This window comes from Muntiacus reevesi, chromosome 3 (assembly GCF_963930625.1).
Source record: "Muntiacus reevesi chromosome 3, mMunRee1.1, whole genome shotgun sequence".
NCBI lineage: Eukaryota > Metazoa > Chordata > Mammalia > Artiodactyla > Cervidae > Muntiacus > Muntiacus reevesi.
This window is the reverse complement of record NC_089251.1, coordinates 4,649,515-4,665,878: the sequence shown is the minus strand read 5'-3', so window position 1 is coordinate 4,665,878 and position 16,364 is coordinate 4,649,515. Positions and strand designations below refer to the sequence as shown.

At 46.3% G+C, this 16,364-nt stretch overlaps 1 protein-coding gene across 1 annotated transcript in view; it reads right to left on the bottom strand.

Annotated features, from left to right (window-relative positions):
- The window catches only part of MED27 (mediator complex subunit 27), a 217,583-nt gene that overhangs the window by 71,737 nt on the left and 129,482 nt on the right, over window positions 1-16,364 (bottom strand). Inside the window, exon 4 of the mRNA XM_065928197.1 lies at window positions 7,936-8,029. Coding sequence (XP_065784269.1) covers window positions 7,936-8,029 — 94 coding nt within the window. The remainder of the gene's footprint in view (window positions 1-7,935; window positions 8,030-16,364) is intronic.

The window sequence follows — 16,364 nt, the reverse complement described above, 5'->3', positions numbered from 1 at the left end:
GATTTGTCTTTCTGCCTCTCCAAACACCCAAGGGTGTTAGAACCAGCCTGGAGCGCTGTCTGTGTTAGATAGCTTCCTTCTGCTTTGTAATGTTTGTTTCCTTGGGGGTGGGATTTCTTTGGTTGAAGCATTTTTTTCCTTTAACATTTTATTATGAAGAACTTTAAATATCGCAAAAATTGAGTCTTAAGATGAGTACCTGTATTCTCATGAGCTAGATTCCACAACTGTTATCATTTTGTTCTAACATATATATATACTCATCTGTCTGTCCATTTATTTAATTTTTGGAAGAGTTTGAAAGTTGCAGACATTAGTATAGTCAATCCCTAAACACTAAAGCAAGCATGCCATTAGGCAGCTTAGAGTTAGTTTAAACAGCATCTTTTGAGGTAAAATTTACCTCCAATAAAGTGCATAAATCTTTAGAAAGCACCGTTCTCTGAACTCTGGCAACTTCATACAGTCATATAAATCACATGTTATCAAGATTCAGAACACTTTCATTACCACCACCATTTCCTCATGCCCGTCCCAATCCGTGTCTGCTCCCATCCCTTCCGGTGAGGGGATGGGCTCACACACACACAGTTCTGATTTGTATTCACCTTGTTTTGGTCCATCCTAAAATGTCATGTAATGCCATCATACGCATGTACCTTCTATAGGATACGTTTTTCCCTCAGCAAAAGTTAACAGGTGTGCAAGTGATAGCTCACTAGGATGTGCTTGCTTTTTATTTACACATAATTTGGAGTGTGGGCATTCTTGGCCTCTTGGTCATGTTTAAGGGATGGTTTTGTAGCTTTATTTGTTTCTGCTTTTCCGTACTCTTTGGAGGATATGCGGAGAGACCTAAATTTAAATAACCATTTGTAACACTTCTGAGTGTGAGCGTTTTCAAACATAAAGGAAGACAGATTGATTAATATTCACTCAAATTAAAAAATTATGAAAATTTGCCACACTCAGGTTCGATCGCCGGTCAGGGAACTAATATTCCACATGCTGCAGAGCAACGAAGCCTGCATGCCACACCTAAAGCATGTGCACCGCAACAAAAGGTCCTGCGGCATGCAGCTAAGATCCCCGGCAGACCAAAAAAAAGAGAATACATTATATATATAAATATATATATATAAATACATATATCTGTGTTAAACCCTCCCTCAAAAAAGGAAAGAGAATGACCAAAAACGAAGGGATAACAGTTCCTACAGGACAGAGGTGGGTGTGGCGGGCAGAGGGACCCTCACAGGGGTGAAGGTTGCAGATAATGTTCTAGCTCTGAGGCTGGGTGGTAGATTTACAAATTGCTACTATATTATTAAATAAATACATACATATGAATGAGCCATGTCTGGATCAACGATGACAGTGTGATCATCAATTAAGGATTCTGACTGATTTAACCTGAAGTTACAACTTAAAAAGTCCACTGCCCCGCCGTACCCACAGTGTGTGACGACGTCTCGCCTCCTCCCTGCCTTCCCTGGCTCCCGCACTCCAGCCGCCTAGCCTCCTGGGTGTGATCTGGACACGCCCAGGGGCCTGGGCTCAGGTCTTTGATGCTGTGCTGCCTCTCCTGGGCCCCACTCCCGGCTCGCCTCGCTTGCCACCGTCTTGTAGTTTGGTCTGTTTCTGCTGCCCACACCACGCCCTCTGTCTCTCCCCACCCCGTCCTGTTCTCCTCCAGGCCCCCGCAGCCAGCATATTATGCAAGGCCTGGCTGGTCTCCCACCCACGCGTGCAATGCGTGTGCCCTGAGAGCAGGGACGGTGATCAGTGCTCAACAGGACCCAGTACTATGCCTTCCTCTCCTGCTGCTCAGGTTACTGAATAAATACACAAATGCTTCAGCAACCAACTCACAAAAGAGCCTGACGCTTGATCTGGACTTACCCAAAAGGCCCACCTTCATCGGAACTCCAAGGGCACCATGGTTTAACATCATGCTGTTTGAAACGAGCTCCAAGATGACCCGACACGGGTGGGGAGTGTGGCCTTGGGGCTGTACCCCAGAGCCATTGAATCAGAATTTCCGGGCATCCTGCCAGGAATATGGGTTGTCCACAAACTACACTGGTGACTCCTGAGCCTCTGAAGTTTGAGAACTACTGAACCCAGCAGAAAAATCAATGCCCAGAACAGTTAAGCAGTTTAGCTATTCAACGGTCTTTCCCATCTCAGAGAGCTTGGGATACAGTGAAATGAGATGATGAGCCTCTTGGTTTAAAACAGATGTATCATTCAAAAACAAGGCACGAATATGCTAAAGAAATTGAGGGTTGGTAAAAATGTACATTAAAGAGACTGATAAATGAGTTTTATCTGCTGCAAACCATATAACATATAAAGAAAGATTAATTTATAAGATATTAAGGTATGTTTCAAATATCATGGCTGAAGGTTCATTTTTTTCTTCTTCTCTTACATTTTCATACCTAGTGGATCAGTAAAACATTGTGGATTAATATTTTAAATGCCGAAAGGAGCCAGCTGCTTGTTCTAGTCTGACTCAGTTAAGCTCTTACAATATTTTGACTGTTTGAAGAAATTAATAATGGGATGTTAGGCGGTAGATTAACTGAAACTAAATATCAACAGAGCTAGATTTATTTTTGGATGACTGAGCTCATCTCTTCAAAGAACGGAAGCAGGATTTATTATATCATGAGTTATTAACTTACACAACACGAAACAGCCCCCGAACAGAGCTGGCCACAGCAGTTAAGGCTTACGTAAGAGGATGAAAGCTTAGACTTCACATTAGCCACGACTGGGCTGTCCAGGCTCCAGTCGGTGACCCCAGGCTCACAGAGACGCCAGGAGCAGTTCAGAAGATAACTGCCCGGAGAGTTCCGGAAGCAGGCCAGTACTGAGGCCTGTTCCCTCTCCGCTAAGCAACAGGCCCCCTTGCAGCCGTGGGGAGAGGCTGACACACCCAGAAGAGAAAGGCGCTTTGCTGCGTCACTCGTGGACTCACACAGGCAACACTGACCCCGCCCGTCTGTCCCCTTTCTCTCCTCCACCCTGTCTCCTGTGCCTCTGCTCCCCATGGGTCAGTCAGCAGAAGCAGGTATGTGCCTGGGCTTCCAGGTCAAGCACACAGCCCAGGCCCACAGGAGACTGCTCCTAAGTCTCACAGGCTCTGAAACCTGATGCCTCCAGGACAAGGAAAGGCAGGTTGAGCTTTTAGAGGAGCCAGATTGATTCCAAATTGCCTGAAAACACACCATTTCTATACACAGCCCCCGAACAGAGCTGGCCACAGCAGTTAAGGCTTACGTAACAGGCTGAAATCTTAGACTTCACTTTAGCCATGACTGGGCTGTCCAGGCTCCAGTTGGTGACCCCAGGCTCACAGAGACATCAGTCTATATACAGTCCTCATTTTTTCCATTCTCCTTCTACACTGTGAAGAAGCTACTGATGACAGGTAGGGAATCCCAGGAACCGATGTTTGTAGATCTAAGGCACCCTGCTGCTTCTTGGCAGGGACTGCCTGTTGACGGAGGAAACCAAGCCTGCGTCTTGTTCACGGAATGCTCTAGAGTTCAGTGACTCATGGAGGTCAGGCTATTAACTAGTCATTTCTGGGCTGCTATGTACAGCAGAGTGGGCAGCACGCCGCTGTACAGGTTGTGTGACTTTTGGAAAAAACTATCTACTCCAGTGCTCCCAACATGCCCCTTTCTCTGCTGGAGAGGGGCCCGCACTGGCTCGGTGGCTTGGGATAAAGCTTAAAAGAATATTTTGGCGTATGTACAAGAATGCTCATGCCACCATTATTATTATTTTTTTTTTGACAAGTACACGTGGCTCTATTTATTTACTTTATTTCTGGCTGCACTGGGTCTTCGGTGCCACGTGTGGGCTCTCTCTAGCTGCGGAGAATGGGGGCTACTCTTCTCTGTGTTGTGTGGGCTTCTCATTGCAGTGGCTTCGCTTGTTGTGGAGCAAGGCGCACAGGCTTCAGTAGTTGCAGCACTCAGGCTCAGTAGCTGTGGCGTGCTGGCTCTGGGGCATGCAGGCTTCAGTAGTTGCAGCACTCAGGCTCAGTAGTTGCGGCGTGCTGGCTTCAGTAGTTGCAGCACTCAGGCTCAGTAGTTGCGGCGTGCTGGCTTCAGTAGTTGCAGCACTCAGGCTCAGTAGTTGCGGCGTGCTGGCTTCAGTAGTTGCAGCACTCAGGCTCAGTAGTTGTGGCGTGCTGGCTTCAGTAGTTGCAGCACTCAGGCTCAGTAGCTGTGGCGTGCTGGCTCTGGGGCATGCAGGCTCCAGCAGCTGTGGCACAGGGGCTTATCAGTTGTGGCCCGTGGGCCCTAGAGCGTGCAGGCATCAGTAGTTGCGGTACTCAGGCTCAGCTGCTCCGTAACATGTGGGATCTTTCCAGAAAAGGGATCGAACCTGTGTCCCTTGCATCGGTGGGCAGAATCCTACCCAGTGCACCACCAGGGAAGTCCTCACACTACCATTATTTAAAAAGCAAAACCAGAAACCACCGAAACACACAGTAATGGGAGAAAGAATAAAGTGTGTATGGTCACAGACTGAACTATCACACAACCAAGAAGATGATCAGGCTGTCACATACAACCACCAACACAGATGCATCTTAGAAACAATCACACAATACGATACTGTTCTTACAAAGCTCAAAATTCAACAGAACTCAATGATACGTTACCCGGGAATACATGTCCATATGGTAACTCACACTCAGAAAAGGAAGAGGAGACGATTATCAGGATGGTGGCAATCTTGTGGGGAGGGGTGGGGGTTGAGAAGAGCACAGTGGTTACACTCTGCTTCTTAGGTTGGATGTGAGCTCAGGGATTCAACATTAGACTTTATAACTAACATACACATGACAGGACTTACAAAATAATAAGGAAAAATTACCTGCCTGGTAATTTTGGTTATCCAAATCTTTTTTTTTTTGGCCACACTGTGCAGCATGTGGGATCTTAGTTCCTTGAACAGGAATGAATCTGTGCCCCCTGCAGTGCAAGCTCGGAGTCTTAACCACTGGACCACCAGGGAAGTCCCCTGGTTGTCCAAAACTCACTCAGCACCACCATGACCTACAATCAGGGACAGGAGCAAGGAGCATCCTGGAGGCTTGGGAGTAGGGTCCTGGCCCTGGAGAAACCACCACCTCGGGTTCCTCGCCTGTAAAATGAAAACGATCGGTGCCGCCTCCCTCGAGGGCACGATGAGGGTGAGAGGAGATGAGGACAGGTGAACCCAGGCTCCTGAGGGACAGGGGACACTACTGTGTCAGCGAGTGCTGCTTTCTTGCCCCGACTCTCTTCCCCGGGGGGAATGGCTCCCTCCACTCCACAGTGGTTCTGGGGGCCTACCAAGGCAAGACCACCACCACCGCCCCCCCCGGGGGAGAGGAACAACCCCAGATTAGGCCAGCGGGAGTGATCTCCCAGGATGTATGAGCACAGGCGTGGATGAAAGGATGGCAGGCAGCTGATGCCCAATCACTCGGGCCATGGGGTCCCAAAAGGACGTGGTCCTGCTCCTGACACCCCTGGAGCCATCCTGCTTTCTGTTCTTCCTGGCAGAGCAGCTCTTCATGTCTGTGACCAGCCAGCATCAGTAAAGAGCAAAACAAAGACAAAAGGCAACGCTTTTCGTATCTAAGTTCATCAGAGCAGGTCTCTGTTGCTTGTACTCACGGAAGGCTGGCTGGCCTCTCTATCAGTCTCACTTGCCCCCCAAAACTTTCAGGGTACCTGCCTCCCGGATTCACACAACTCATTTCAGAAGAAGCTCCAGAAAACAGCTTTTAACTCTTGTCTGAACTTCATGCAGCGGTTCCCCACTGCGTACAGCACAGGCCCCACACCTCCTCCACCGGCTATAGGGAAAAGGCGACTAGCAAGCATAGGAGGGGAGGTGGCAGCCCCCATTCCTGCTCTCTGCCCCGGTGAAAATTCCCTTTGACCTCAGAGACATGTGTGGCAGCAGTGGACCAGAAACGTGCCATCTAATAAAATACCATCTTTTAAAAGTAAAAGCCAAATAAAGCCATGATGTTAAAATTATGATTATCCACCTGGTGATCTGATTCCGAATCAGATCACCCACTGCTCTTCCTATAAATAGGCTCCACCTTGTGTGAATTCCCATGTCAACTGGGGAAGATGACAGCTAGCTGGCCAGATGCACAGTGATCTGAATTAGCCACTCATGGCAGTCAAAATGGTGTATATAAAATAGAATTCTGCCCTTGACTCGAGCCCCTGAACTCTCATCAGCCTATTAAAACAGAAGCTTGGTGAGAAAGCAGATGAGGCTGACAGGTCATTGTGAAATAAACGCCCACTCTCTCACGTGGAAATAACTCTAATATCTTAACCCTGTTTACCCAGAATCCTGTTCTCTCTGCTCATTCCCATCAATGCCAAATTCCTACCTTCATGAGGAAATGGAAGCCCAATGACCCAGAAATAATCTGAGCAGACCTATCTCGCTGTAGATGCTTTCGTTTTTATCTTCATTAACGCTTTGGTCCCTGTCAAGCATCCTGGAAGCAGAATTTATGTTTCGGCCGCTGGGTCTAGAGGATCTTAACCCGTAGACAATCTGTACGTTTAACAGGGGGCAGAAAATACCGTATGTTTTGTAGACAGGTACAAATTGTTTTCTTTTTCTAGTGAAAGAACACCATGTTATCTCATTCACTGTATTTTTTAACTGGAAGAATTTTAAAGGAAAGTAGCATGTCACCCAGATGAATGTCACTTAATTTTTTCTCACACGAAATCCCACCCATTTAACAATCCTATGTCTTTCCCCCTCTTAAGAGAGAGTCTTCCCTGGTGGCTCAGTGGTGAAGAATCCACCTGTCGGTGCAGGAGACACGGCTCCAATCCCTGATCTGGAAGATCCCACACGCCTTGGAGCAACTCCGCCCATGCACCACAGCTAGGGAGGCCTCGTGCTCTAAAGCCTGGGCTCTGTAACAAGAGGAGTCACTGCAAGGGGAAGCCAGTGCACGGTGACTAGAGAGAAGCCCCCGCTCGCCACAACGAGAGAGAAGCCTGCCCAGCGATGAAGACCCAGCACGGCCACAGACAAAGCCATTTACACGCACGATAAGTCTGCCCTCTTCAGGTACATGGACTGAGTGAATACTCACTCATCCTGGGTGACTGGATATTTGTAAAAGTTCACGAAAGTAAAATGTTGAAGTCCAGGAAATTTACACCAGGCCACAGAGCAAGAGTGGTGGCCAGACGTAGAAAGCGCTCAATCCTGAAGCCTGCCTCCATGATGGCCACCAAAAGCCTTGCTCTTGCTCAGTTAATTCTCCTTTTCTGCAAATGTGGAGGCTCCTCAGTATCTGTGCTCCTCAACTGTGTATTAGGACACAGAGCACCAGGAAGTCATCTCACCACTGAAGTCTCAAACACACCTGTCTTTGGTGAATTTATGCAAATACACACATCAGTGGTGAGGTCACGGGTCAACTTGCTCAGAGCAGAGTCACATCAGAAACAACAAAATCAGAAACCGTCAGTGATAAGGTCGCAGACACTTGCTTCAAATATGGAATGAACTTTATAAATGATTTCCTATAAAACCTGTTTCTGTTTTAAGAGGCTGTTTTTATCAGCAAGATCCAACAGGTGAGCATTTCCATTGTCTTTGGGATACTGCAAAAGAGATTCACCAAAACCCATGAACTGACAGGTGATGGAGTCTCACACTGTACTTCCTGTCTGAGTAACTCTTAGGTGGGCTCTGGGATTTCATTCAAAAGCAATGAATCCACATTCAGAATTTTTAACCTAGAGAATGCCAGTAAAGAGAAGAAACACACTCTTCACCATCAAACTGCGACTGAATTTCCATTCCCGAGCTCCGACAACACAGGAATGTGCACATGTCCCTACAAACAGGTCAGACAGAACTTACCAGAAGCATGGCGGATGTTCCATTGGGTCTGGACAAGTGGATGGTCATTTCAGGGAACATCCGGTCGATGCGGCTGATCACGTCGTCAACATATCTGAGAGGAAGAAACACATATGTAAGAGCTGGAGCCCCAGTTCAAGAGATACAAATATACAGTGTACTAGAGACTTCTCTTCTCAGTTTAAGTTTTCATTAGTGAAATACATTTTTAAGAAGGCCAGTGGGATTTATGAGGCCTTTTTTTTTAAGCAAAAATATGACTCCCCAGTTCCTCCTCTTGCTTTCCAGAACCATCCTTTTTTTTTTTTTTTAAGTGATTTCTTTTGCTATTTACCTCCATATTTCCACGTGATGTGTTTTTAATGCCAGTTCTTGGTCTTTCATTTTAAGGTATGACGTTGTGGCTTTCCTCTATAGATCAGAATTTAATCCCGCCACCTTCCTGGCCGCTGGGATCCACTGACTGGGGCCCCTCCCTCTGTCCCCTGGTTTAGGGGTGGAAGTGGCTTCCTGTTTTGCTCACCTCTGCTTGCTTCTTTCGTCCTGCTTCCTTCTCATCTCAATCACTCCAACAGTCAAATCTCTGGATTAAATTCCTTCTGTTTTAAGTATCTGAAGTCATTCCCATTTTTCGGGTTTGAGGCTAACGAATTCAAATTACATCACAATTTTTGCTTAGATCAGTATTTATTGTTCACGTTCTAAAATATTTGCTTATTTTTTTAAGGGCTTTATTGAATGTGTTACAGTATCGTTTCTGCTTTATGTTTTGGCTTTTCTCTAACGAGGCGGGCAGGCCATCTTAGCTCCATGGCCCCTGCTTTGGGAGGCAAAGTCTCAACCCTGGACTGTCAGAGACATCCCATTTGCATGTTTGTAATAAATGAGCCACACAGTGGCTCATGGGTACATTTATTTACAGTTTTTTGTTTGTTTTGTTTTATTGGATTTTTACTCGATTAGTTTTCTCTGTACCTATTACAAATTTTTCCCTTAAACTCCCTACCTGACTCTAAAACTTCTCTCACTATGGTCAAACATATCAGACAATCTATCAGTTGCCATTTTTTTCCTGGAAACATCCCTCTGAAAGGCAGTCTTCTGTTTTTCTGGCCCAAATGGAACCTGTACCTCTTAAGATTTAATAATCATTGAGATTACCAACACTAAGCACTTAGCATGGCATATATTAAAACCTCAAAAATTACAAACACTCTCACTGGCCTATCATGGGCATTATGGGTAGTCTGCAAGATGCCCACTCTTTGCAGGAAGACTCCCTCCCACCTCCACGGCCCCAGTGGAAGCCCACTGAAGACACGCCAACCCACAGCATCAGCAGAGCGAGAACTGGGTCTGGTTCAGATTTTCAGAGAGGAGAAACATAGAAGCATTTGTGCTCACTGTCCACAGTCACGTGACACAAAGGGGATGCAGAATACAACAGCTGAGACTCAAAACTATCTGTTAAGGCTTTTACATTTGATTTTATACCCGTCGGATATGACAAATTAAATTACATGTCTATGAGATCAGGGACATGTAAAAGCTATGTTCTCTTGGGGAAAGAGAGAGATTAGCTCTCCACTCACAACATGAACAGACTTAAGTGTGAAACCTGGCGCTCATCAGAGACAGCAGACAACACAATGCCGTGACTATCAACATTTAAACTGTGGGGAGTCAGAAAGTAATCTCGCTGATTAACTCATCAGGTTTTCCTTAGAGAACACTCCATGCAGTTTTAGACTTCAAGCTGACAAAGGAGGAGAACTCTAGAAGGCCCAGTGGTGAGGAATGATGTTAGGAAGACCAAAACAAGGATGTGTGAGAAGAGGTGGAGATGCCTTCAAGGCTACTTGCCCCTGCACAAGAGGGCTACCAGCAGGGAGACTCAACGTATTCTTCAAGCATGTAAATGACTTTAACAAACTCAGGTGCCACACAGGCATCTTCCACCTTGAGAAAGGACCATAAGAGGAGGCTGTGGCATTAAAAAGCAAACTAGCTCAGAAAGAAAAGAGGTGTAAGAGGTACTGCTTAAAGGCAGGGCCCTACGAGGCCCTATTTCTGTAGACTTTAACAATGGTTTAGAAAACAATCTTTCCTGGATGGCTAAGAGGAAGACTGACAAAGACATCATCTCCATGGTCCTTCCTAGGTTTACAGCTTCATGATGCACAACCTTGGCTCTAAGCTTAAATGCTACAAGGAGATGAAAAGATGAAGAGAGGAGGAAATGAACTCATTTTTCATTACTGTCTCCTGTTTCTGAAGATGGTGGAAGACACGTGGCAAGATTCATGTCAAAAGTTGACACCAGGTCACTGGAAACATCTCTGCATTTACATACTTCTTTGCTAACTCTATGTGTATGGTTTAAACTCGGTTCTTTCAGACTCAGCAGGAAGCAAAAACGTGCCGTCCTGTGTGGATGGAGGTCATTGCTAAGTATATGCTAATGGGGAGGGGGATTGGCAATGCCTTCTGAAAGAATCCTCAATCAATAGCCATCATAGTTCTGGACAGCAGAATGCAAATGAACATGCAGAACTTCAGCACAAAGGTATCCTAATCTGCTCTCCCATATATCGTTCACCTTGAAGGGACTACTTTCTAGAACACTTGTGTCTCTAGTAGGCTGAACTCAGGGGGATAGGTAGGCTAGGTGATGATTCCAGAACCAAGTTCAGGGTGTAGACTTTCAGGATACTAAGCCAACTACCTGACTTGCTTTCAGCAGGAGCCAGAGTTCTGAAAGGGCAGATGATAAATGTTTCTGGCCATTTCTGGAATCCTTTATATGTGAACTCTTTACTTGCAAAGGAAGGCCGTGGAGGGAAAAAAAGAGTTCCTAGGAGAAATACCTAACATGGACACAGGGAAGTAGGGAGGTCTGGGGCGGTATTTTTTTGATCCCTCTCCAACCAGTGATCTCAGATAAAGCTCAGCAAGCTCGATCCAAAGATTTTATTAAGCACAAATGCATTTCAAGGAGACTGATTTTCCTTCCCGCGCCTAACATAAAGGAGATGCAAATTTCCTTTTCACAGGTGACATTATGTATTTGCCAAAAAGAGAAAAAGTCAGCTGTATCTTTCACTGAGGAAAACAATGTCTAAATCCTAGAAGCAAAGAAGCAAAACATTTCATTTTCAAGTAGACCCAACCTTCAAACCACAAATCCTCCACTAGTGACTTGACAGAAATAAGGAAAGTCTGGAACGGCAAGTTAAAAAGCTGGAGGCTGAGGAGATGACATTTTCTTCCTACCGGGGCTGGGGGCTGTTCTGGCAGCACCCCCCGGCCAGTGTGCCCCGCCAGCCATGCCGGCGCGTGCAGGGCTGGGCGTGAAGGGCCAGGACAGGTAGGAACAGCGCGCTCCCCGCCCTCCCACACGCCACCATATGTTCTACTGCGCTCTGCGGCAGGATGGAATTACTTTAATTTTTACCTTTGGAATATAGGCAAACAAGCACTGACACAGCAGCAGTGACTAGTTTACACTTGAGCAGACGTGGTGCGGAACGACATTAATTTAGTGCCAAATTGAGCAGTGAGTCACAATTTGCACATATCTGTCAACCTGTTAACAGGGTAATAACTTGGAAAGATTGCTGTTCCTATTTACATTACAGAGGCCTTTCGAAAACGGAGAGCTGCTTGGTTCTCCCTCCATGAAGCACGCAGCCCATCAGCTGGCTGGCTGGGCCAAGAACCAGGCTTTTAGAAACATAAACTCCTAGAAATCACAGGTTCAGATCAAGGTGTGATTCATAGATTCAGTATTTTCAGGTAGAAAATGAATCCTTAAGCAATTGAGAGAATTTCGTTTCCCTGTCCTGCCCCCCCCCCCCCCCGTTACAGTCAGACTCTCAATGGTTTCTGATTCAATTTTCTTTGTGCATCTGACGGTTCCTTCTCAGGGTTTCCACAGCCTTCCTCAGGACCAAGTTTCAGTCTCAACTATTCCAACATCTCTGCTTCATCAGAAACAATCATGCCGTTCTCAGGTTCCTAACGTTCATCTCTGAAGCCCTATAAACCTTGTTCTCTCCTGATTTTCTTCAAGGAGCTCGGCTTCCTCCTGTGTCTTTGGTCAGAGACTTCACACTGGGGTCCAGAGGTCCTCTTACTCAATGTCCCTGTCAATCTAGGGACGTAACGGCATCTCCAAGAGGTGGTCTGCTTAAGTCAGCAACCCTGGAGCACAGCTCACAAGGCACCCCCTCACTGCTGGACTCCCAGGCTGCTTGCAACCCACTGACCAGGGCCTTCACCCAATGCCCCCCTTCAGTCTTGAGCCTTGTGAAGCCACACGCAGACACTTCCTTTGAACTCTAAGGCTTTCTGCAAACACATAAAAGACTATCGGGCCTTCCGGCTTATCAGTGCTTTTAACTCTATCTTGGGTCACAGATCCCTTTCAGAAGGTGCTGAAAACAAAAACACATGTCTGCACACAATTTTACATACAACTCTCTGCAGTTTATAGATCCCTTAAAGTCCATTCATGGACCCCAAGTTCAGAATAACTCCTCTAGACCTGTTCCAGAATGGAGGTATCTGGTTTTCTTCTTTGTTCCTTTCTGAATGGTAAACTTTACAGTATTTTTCAATAAAGCTATCTTCATCTTAGAAATAAATATGTATCAGCCTACAAATGAACACACTGAAGTGTTGTATGGGGGTACAATGGATCTCCTAGCTCTGATCATCTTAAAATCATGCTTCTACGTTGGAGTTCAAGGCTAACGTTTGTTCTTAAAACTACTGCCTTTCACTGCTAATCTTTTCAACAAAGGCAAAGACCTACTTCTGTGACCTTTGAGGTCACCTGATAGTGAGTAAACCTTTCTGCCCTGACAGCCACATCATACCTGAGCTTTACGGAACCTCCGTGCTTCTATAGAGAAAGAGCCCCCTGCCTTCTGCATCACCCCTGAAGGCATAAGTCAGGGGTGAACTCAACCTCTAGTCCTAGGAGGCCAAGTCCAGGAGCTGGTCTGGCCCCACCTCCTCCCTCCATGACCCCAGCAGGCTGGCAGCACCTGGCACCAGGGCGCAGTCTGCATTCTCGGCCTGGAGGATTTGTCTGGTAACTCCTCCCGCTCCCACGCCCAGCTCAGCTTTGGGCTGCAGCCTGAAGGACACTTCCTCGGGGAAACCATGTCTGACATGCCTCCGGGCCCCCCATCACTCAGTGGCCTTCATCTCACCTCTATGGCACTTTTTAATCCTCTCTGTGTCTCCTGTCCCAGTTGTAATTAAGCAATTTTTCCGAGTGATTATTTGTTTAATGTCTATCTCCCCAACAGGTTTCTCCATGGAATCACATTACCGCTTTCTTTAGAAAGGCGGAATCCCAGCACATGACCACCGTACCTGGCACCCTTCAGACACTCCTCAAATATTTGCCCAAGAAAGAGACAGGACACGCAAAGTAAGCTATGCAGATGCCAGTCAGGCAGTTATGAAACAACTACAACACAACGTTCTCTTCAGCAGATGAAGATCTGAGGTGTTGAGGAGTTCATTACATTAGCCAGCAAAATCCACTACAAGCAGCAGCCAGAGTCCTGCAGAAGCAACCTCAAAGAAGGCAAGAGAGATGCTTCAAAGTCTTACTGCTTAAGACGTGGCTACAAAACCCCTGCATCTGTTTTAGGAGAAGCTCGATACCTCCTGGAAGCAGCAGCCTTCTGAAGATGTACACTGTGTTATCAACAAGCCAGTTTTCAAATGCTGCTTTTAATGAACTAATTAATTCTGCAAAAACATTAGTACAAAGATGCGTGCTACCAAATCGGGACCACAATACCCTCAAACGATAGCAAGACAGAATGTGGAAGACATTTCTAAAGATACCGTTTTGTAAAACGTTAGTTCTCTCCCCTACACAATGAAATACATGGCAAAGCATTTGTCATTAAAGCCTTAAAATAACTTGCTGGACAGATGGCTTAGCTCTCTATAAAGTCTGACCCCTCCTCAAAAGAAAAAAACAACAACCAACAAACCTGGACTCCAGCCAGTGATCCCGTATTAGCGAGATGTTTAGCAGCTCGAACCAGATATTTAAATAGCATTTACCCCACACGGTGCATACAATACATGCTGTTCATTTTCTCCACCCATACAAAATCTGAAAGTTAGGAATGCATATATTAATAAACTATCTTCTTGGGGAAAGGGTAATGCCCAGGAGATAACAAAAAGGAAGCAATTTACACCGTCTGAAATTGATTTAAGATTTTCCTCTACACCTGTCCAAGAATGATGAGACCGAATGGACTTTGCCGGTGGGTAGAAACAGAAGGAGGTTTGTTTAATTACTTTATGAGAATGAGATTGCCTAAAATGCCAACTATTACTCTCAGTATGCTGAAGAAACAGAATTGGGAACTTGGGTCAAGCTTGCTCACTCCTCCCAATTTGGTCAAACTTCTCATGCTTGTAAAATATTGGAATCAACATGTTTATAAAAGGAGTTTAGTAGTTCCCTAACTGTACATTAAGAATGAAGACTAGATGAGTTGGGGGCTTCCCTGGTGGCTCAGTGGTACCAAATCTGCCTACCAATGCAGGAGACATGGGTTCAGTCCCTGGGTTGGGAAGATCCCCTGGAGGAGGACATGGCAACCCACTCCAGTATTCGTGACTGGAGGATCCCAAGGTCAGAAGAGGCTGGTAGGCTACAGCCCATGGAGTCACACAGAGTCGGACATGACTGAAGCGACTGAGCAGCAGGTGGTGGTTTAGTCAATAAGTTGTGCGCGACTCTTTCGATCCCATGGACTGTAGCCTGCTGGGCTCCTCTATCCTCAGGCGAGAATACTGGAGTGGGTTGCCATTTCCTTCTCCAGAGGATCTTCCTGACCCAGGAATCGAACCTGGGTCTCCTGCATTGCAGGCAGACTCTTTACTGACAGAGCTATGAGGGAAGTCATAAGCAGCAGATGAGTTACAGACGAAAGGAGTAGCTTAGATTTCTCCACTATCTCTCACTACACCCCCTCCCTTACCACTTCTACCCAACTAACTACCTACCGACTGTTAGTCTCCTTCAAGAAAAGATACTCAGGACTTCCCTGGCAGTCCAGGGGTTAAGAATGCGCCTTCCAATGCAGGGGTCACAGGTGCCGGTCCCTAGCTGGGGAACTAAGATCCCACATCCCTCGGGGCAACTAAGCCCCAAGGTGTGCAGCACCTGCTGAGCTCACGTCCCCTGGAGCCCGAGAGCCACAACAAAGAGCCCACACAGCCAAAGACAAATAAGTAATAGTCCAGAGGATCTGTGTCTTACCAAAGGAAAGAAAAGACACTCAAGACTTCAAAATCTCCTTATGGAAACTCAACACCTAAGCAGATACAGATCAGGAAGGCACGCTTCCTTGCAGGGGAGCTGCAGCCAGGCTGAGGATGTAGAAGAGCGGCTTCTTCCTCTTCTCTCTGAACAGCCGATGCACTTGCAACTACGTCAGTGTGTAACGTGAAGAATCATCTGGGCAAGCAAACAAAAGCCACCTCCATTTCCATAAGGTGAAATAAATGCACACTCACCACCTACTGACGTACAGAGTCTAGCTTCCCTTCTTCTGTTAGGTACGAGCAGCCCAGTAAGCCCTGGGTATGTATGAATTGGAACACACAGAAAACACCATCACAGAGACGGAATTTTTCCTATACTACCCTAGTTTGTGACTATCCCTATTACATCTATTAACAAATATTTACTGAGTGGCTTGAGCTTCCCTGGTGGCTGAGTGGTAAAGAATCCACCTGTAATGCAGCAGTCTTGGTTTGATCCCTGGGTCGGGAAGATTGTCTGGAGGAAGAAATGGCAACCCACTCCAGTATTCTTGCCTGGGAAATCCCACTGACAGAAGAGCCTGGTGGGTATAGTCCATGGGGTTACAAAGAGTCGGACACGACTGAGTGACTAAGCCACCAAAACAGAGAGGCAGTGCCCACTCTGGCAGCACGCAGACTAAAGCACGGAGAGGTGAAGGGCTTAGTTTGTAAACTATCCCTGTTGTATCTATTAACAAATATATAATGAGTGTCTACAGTTGTCAATAATTACTGTTTTCAGGGAATGATCTCAAGTATCTAAGGATTAAAAAACAAAACAAAAATGGAATGGAAGGTGGGACGGAGGTTCAAGAGGGAGGGGATATATGTGTACCTATGGCTGATTCACGTTGATGTATGGCAGACACCAACACAACAACGTAACGCAATTCCTGCAATGCAGAAGACCCGTGCTCAACCCCTGGGTCGGGACGATCCAGGAGAAGGAAACGCAACCCACTCTAGTATTCTTGCCTGGGAAACCCCATGCACAGAGGAGCCTGGGAGACTATAATCCATGGGGTCGCAAAGTTGCTTGGATACAACTCACTCACTGGCTAAAAATAAATTAATTT